General features: G+C 36.2%; 1 protein-coding gene across 1 annotated transcript; it reads right to left on the bottom strand.

The window, feature by feature from the left end:
- Positions 1–563: 563 nt before the first annotated feature.
- On the bottom strand, positions 564–1,556 carry LOC138922891 (olfactory receptor 5T1-like). The gene has a single exon (XM_070259330.1). The coding sequence runs from the start codon at positions 1,554–1,556 to the stop codon at positions 564–566; it is 993 nt and encodes a 330-aa protein (XP_070115431.1).
- Between the last annotated feature and the right edge of the window lie 3,958 nt (positions 1,557–5,514).

Genomic DNA, 5,514 nt, shown 5'->3' with positions numbered 1-5,514 from the left:
AACCCCTAGAACTTTGGAAAATTACTGTTTGGAGATAGAGTCTTTGAGGGGGTAATTATCTAAAAATTAAGAATTTAGGATAGACATTAATCCAATAAGATTGTTTATCTTATAAAAGGAGGAGATGAAAATATAAACAGAGAGAAAAGATCATGCGAAGACAGAAGAAGATGACCATCTGCAAGCCAGGGAGAGAGAGGCTACAGGAGAAATCAATCCCATAAGCAACCTGCTCTAAAAGCCTAGAATCCAGAAGAGTGAGAAAACAAATTTATGCTGTTTCAGCAATCTAGTCTTTGGTACTCTGTTATGGCAGCCCCAGAAAAATAATAGAACAAGTACTAGCATATTTATGTATGTATGTGTGTATATACGTGCGTGTGTACGTGAAGCAGATGGATGACAGTGTTCTTCACACTAAAAAAGAATGGGTACTGGCTTGACTATGATCTTTATTTAAAAATTTCTGAGAAGAGCAGAAAAGTAGTAAAAGAAATTCTTGTATTGTAAATTTTTGATATGGAGACAATGAACAGTAATCTTCATTGGTTTCAATGTAACGGTTAATGTGAAGAGTATACTTTATTGAGAAACCAATTTTTCCCAAAAGCCCTTTTCATTGCCTCTTTTACATCTTTGTTTCTTAAACTGTAGATGATGGGATTCAGCATGGGAATGGCAATGGTGTAAAACACAGACACTATCATGTCCTGGTCCAAAGAGTAACTGGAACTTGTTCTCACATATATGCAGAAGACTGTTCCATAGTAAATGGACACTCCAATTAAGTGAGAGCCACATGTAGAAAAGATTTTTTGTCTCCCTTCAGCAGAATGCATCCTCAGAATGGCCAAGAGAATGGAACCATAGGAAACCAGGACAATCATGATAGTGACTATCTCAATAATGCTCATAAAGTAGGAGATTAGAAGCTGGTTTGTGTGAGTGTCAGAACAATAAATAGCGAGGACTGGAGGGATGTCACAAAAGAAATATCTAATTTCGTTGGATGCACAGAAGGTTAGGCTAAATGAGGCCCCGGTGTGCACTGAAGCATTCAAAATGCCATAAAGATAGGAAGCAGTGATGCATGGCACATAGACCCTGGGTGACATGCTAACTGAATACCACAGAGGGTTGTAGATTGCTACATAGCGATCATATGCCATTGCTGCCAAGAGAAAACATTCAGTGGTCCCAAAAGTAACATCAAAAAACATCTGTGCTGCACATCCAAGGAATGAAATAGTGTTATTCTCTGACAGGAAAGTGATCAACATTTTTGGGGTGACAACTGAAGAATAACAGGCATCCAAGAATGATAACACACTCAGAAAATAGTACACAGGGTTGTGCAGCTGGGAATCCCTAATGACCAATATAATCAATCCCAGATTTCCTGTGAGAGTGAAAAGATAGATTGCTAGAAATAGCAAAAACAGGAAGACTTGCACATCAAAATCACCTGTGAAGCCTGTCAATATAAGCATGGTAACTTCACTCATATTCTTCACCTGGATCATGCATAAATCTATGTCTGATGGGAACCCTGGCATTTCAGTTTTTATTTATAGGTTCTAAATGCAATATTATCTTTTCTTTAATATTGGTGCCTGAGCAAACAACTTTGGCCAATCTTATTTTTTTTCTTCTGAAAGACTGGCACGTGAGCTAACAACTGTGGCCAATCTTTTTTTTTCTGCTTTATCTCCCCATATCCCCCCTGGTACATAGTTGTATATCTTAGTTGCAGGTAGTTCTAGTTGTGGCATGTGGGATGCTGCCTCAACACAGCCTGAGGGGTGGTGCCACGTCCATGCCCAGGATCCAAACCAGCGAAACCCTGGGCTGCTGCAGTGCAGCACAAGAACTTAACCACTTGACTATGGGGCCTGCCCCAGAAATGCAATATTTTTTAAAACAAAACCCACTCAATATAGTCTCTTCTTTTTCTGAGAATGGCATATTGAAATGACTGGCAGTGAAGAAACAGGCAGCAATGTAGAAGTTGGGTCCAAGTGGATGCATTACCCTGTATAAATAAATTAAAGAAATTATTTCATTCAGTTGTTAGCTAAATTTGTCATGTTTAAAAAACCCAGTTTAGGGGCCAGACCTGTGACCAAGTGATTAAGTTCACACTCACCGCTTTGGTGGCCCAGGTGTTTGCTGGTTCAGATCCTGGGTGCACACATGGCACCAGTCATGGAGCCATGCTGAGGCAGTGTCCCACAATGCAGAGCCAGAAGGACCTACAACTAGAATATACAACATTGTACTGGGGGTTCGGGGAGAATAAGAAGAAAAAGAAAGAAGAAGATTTGCAACCGATGTTAACTCAGGTGCCAATCTTTAAAAAAAAAAAGCCAATTTACTTGGTTTAATTCTTAGTTTATTTTCTATTAAATTTAGTGCATACTGTCTTCATATTGCATCAGCTTAAAATTCACAAAGATAAATGAATATACCACTTTCACGAGATTAGCCCCAGTGAATCCCAATTTAAATTGGTATCAGGCACCTTAATATCTGTGTCATTACATTCTGACTTTGGGCATGTCAGTAAAATAATAGTGTGTTTTGTTGAATTCTTCTGATAATGTTGTCAATGGTAGTTTTCTTATAACCCCTGATACCTCTGATCTTATTTCTAGGGCAAGAAAGTGGTTTATGAATGAAGACATATTTTATTCTCAACTGTGTCCCATTAGAGCAATTGTCCAGTTCACTGTAGGGAATTGAGGAAGGGTAGACAAAAAGTATGGGGTTTATTTATTTTCTCCAAGATGTTCTTCAAATAGTCATTTCTTTCAACTAATATTTAAGGAATGTAGAACTGATTGTTTTTACGTTTAGCTGATTTCACTTTAAGAGATAGAGACTATAAAGACAGAATATAGATCTTGAATTTTTAACAAATCATGATCATTCTGGAAAACTAAAATCATATCAGTTCCTCAACCCTCATACATTCAGAAAACATAAAGCACCAGATGTCCATGAGAACATGACTTCAGGCACCAAGCTTGAGGAGAAGGAAAACTAAGACAGGAGCTACCACATGTTGTTAAGTGGCTACTAGAGGGTAGAAATTTTGTGTACATTATCCTATGTAATCCTCACAGCAACCTGCAACTAAATCATTCAGAATTCATTTATAGATGAGAAACTGAGGACCAGCCATACGTATATGTTGACCAACCTCACTTAATAAGTTCCTAGTAGAGCCAGCAGTCAGTGCAGGTTTCTCTGTTGCCACATGCTAAGCTATTTCCACTTGATGATACTGCAGACTTATTGTGACCTGCCATAATTCTGAAATGGGTATCCCCTAGAAATAATGCAAGGTAATAACTGCATGTATTTGCATTCTTTTATAAAGCCATCAAGCTTAAGTACCACGGTATTATAACAAAACCTGGAAGTGTTTTCTAGAACAATTAGTTAACTAATTAAGTAAATTTAAAATTTATATATATTCTTCCATTGGAAAAAAATCTGAGGTCCCCCAATTGCATATAACTATGACTGGCTGATAGTTAATTTTCTCTCCATTTAATAATTTTCTTAAATTTTAAATATAGATATTTATTCCTACTACCTTTATTTTAGATGTTATCTTCCAACAAGGGAAGTAAAGCAAATTTCTGATTTAGAGCTCTGTTGATCAAAATGTTTTGGAAATCTATCCTATTTGCCCTCCTTTGTTACCTGGAGTTCCCTAGTTCATTTTTTAATTCAATTCTGAGCTAACCAGAAATACCTATCTCAGATTCAAATACTAAAACATACAATAAAGTTTTACATTCAAGGTTATACCTTCTAAAATATTTTGTAAGTGATGAAAAGCTTTCATCTCACCTGTGGGAATGAACTCCTCACTCAAAGTTTGCTGTGAATTAGAGGACTTGGACTCTTATACAAGCTTCTCAAGTTCTTCTTGGAGTCCACAGGAATTCTCCAAGGAGAAAATACACTAATTATCTTCTGGGATGGAAATATAACAATATGATTTTGGTTTTTTCCGTAGTAAATGAATGTTTCCAAAACAATAAACTACATAATGAGAAATTGTTACATGCATGAAGTTTGGCCTCTGAAATATAGTGATTTCACAGTGGAAAAAATTAATAGGACTGCAAAATAAATCTAATGATACAGGCCAGACGTCTAGCTCTATGACCAAATATCTATGTACCATTGGGGTGATGACTTAAATTTTCTGAAACCCACTGGCCTTTCCCAGGGAAATAACCTGTTTACTTGTCTCAAAACCTTATAAATATGTATATAATGAAATAATATGAAGGTATAACCTATCATAGAATTTTTATTTAATAGAGATTACTATACCTTTTAAAGTGCTACACTTCTCATTTTATTAAGAGATACAATTAGACTCATTGAAAGTTTAATAGAGGAGATGAGATGTGAACACATAACTGGGAAGTATGAGGGAGACGGGACAGTATGCAGATGTCTGTAACATTCTGTTTAATAGAACCTTAGATATTAGAGCACTGAATGGGGCAAACACAGGTTTTTGAGTTGTAAAGTCTTGTTTTTTCTTGGGGACCCCATATAGAAATCTGTAGATTAGTACCTGGCAATATACTTAAAGAAAGTTTTCAGAAAATTGTTAAAAATGCATAGATGTCTGAGTACTAAATCCAGAGACTCTAAATTATTAGTTAGAGGATGTAGTTCTTGAAATCTGAATGTTACAGAAAAGGAAGAAAGAATGAATGAAAGGAAGGAAGAAAAGAAAGTAGCCAAATAGGGAGGGAGGGATTAAGGAAAAAAAGAAAGAAAGAAAAATGATATCTGTAGATAAGTCAATTGGGAACAAAGTATCTATTAATGAAACACAATCTCAAATGATGTATATGGTCAAAGTAACTCTAACTAAAATTGAAGAAGCATTTATGGAAATATGGATAAGGTTATTCTATGACTTCTATGAAAATGCAAAGGAACTAAGGCAATCAAAACAGTTATGAAAAATTAGAATAATGTTGAAAGACTCATATAATTTGATTTCAATATTGATCACAAAGCAATAATAATCTGGAGAGTGTGGCATTGATGAAAAGGTAGCCATCTAAATTTACAGAACAGAATACAGTCTTCAGAAATGCATTCATACAACATACTCAATTGATTTTTCACAAAGTTTCTAAGGAAAATCCACAGAGGAAAGACCGTCTTTGTTTCTTTTTAATGATGCAGAATACATAGAATAGCCTAATGCCACAACAGACATTCACTCATTCTGTGTACCATATGTAAGACTTGTCTCAAAATGAATCTTAAACCTTAACATAAAAACTGGAGTGGCGTCAGCAACATGGCAGAGTGAGGTGTTCTCTTTGTCTCTCCACCTTTTGAACTACAACTATGGACACTCACTGACCAACAGAAGAAATCCAGCAGCACAACAGGGCACCTCAGAGACACACGCAGCTATACATCTGAGGGTGGATGGACTGAACCCCCAGCAAGTGGCAGAGATAA

The sequence above is a fragment of the Equus caballus genome, unplaced genomic scaffold (genome assembly GCF_041296265.1).
Source record: "Equus caballus isolate H_3958 breed thoroughbred unplaced genomic scaffold, TB-T2T haplotype1-0000016, whole genome shotgun sequence".
In the NCBI taxonomy this organism is placed as follows: domain Eukaryota; kingdom Metazoa; phylum Chordata; class Mammalia; order Perissodactyla; family Equidae; genus Equus; species Equus caballus.
Note: the sequence above shows the minus strand (reverse complement) of the source record. Positions and strands in the feature narration are given on the sequence as shown.

Excerpts from the sequence above, each read along its gene's own strand:
- LOC138922891 (XM_070259330.1), bottom strand. The coding sequence starts at position 1,556 with ATGCCAGGGTTCCCATCAGACATAGATTTATGCATGATCCAGGTGAAG.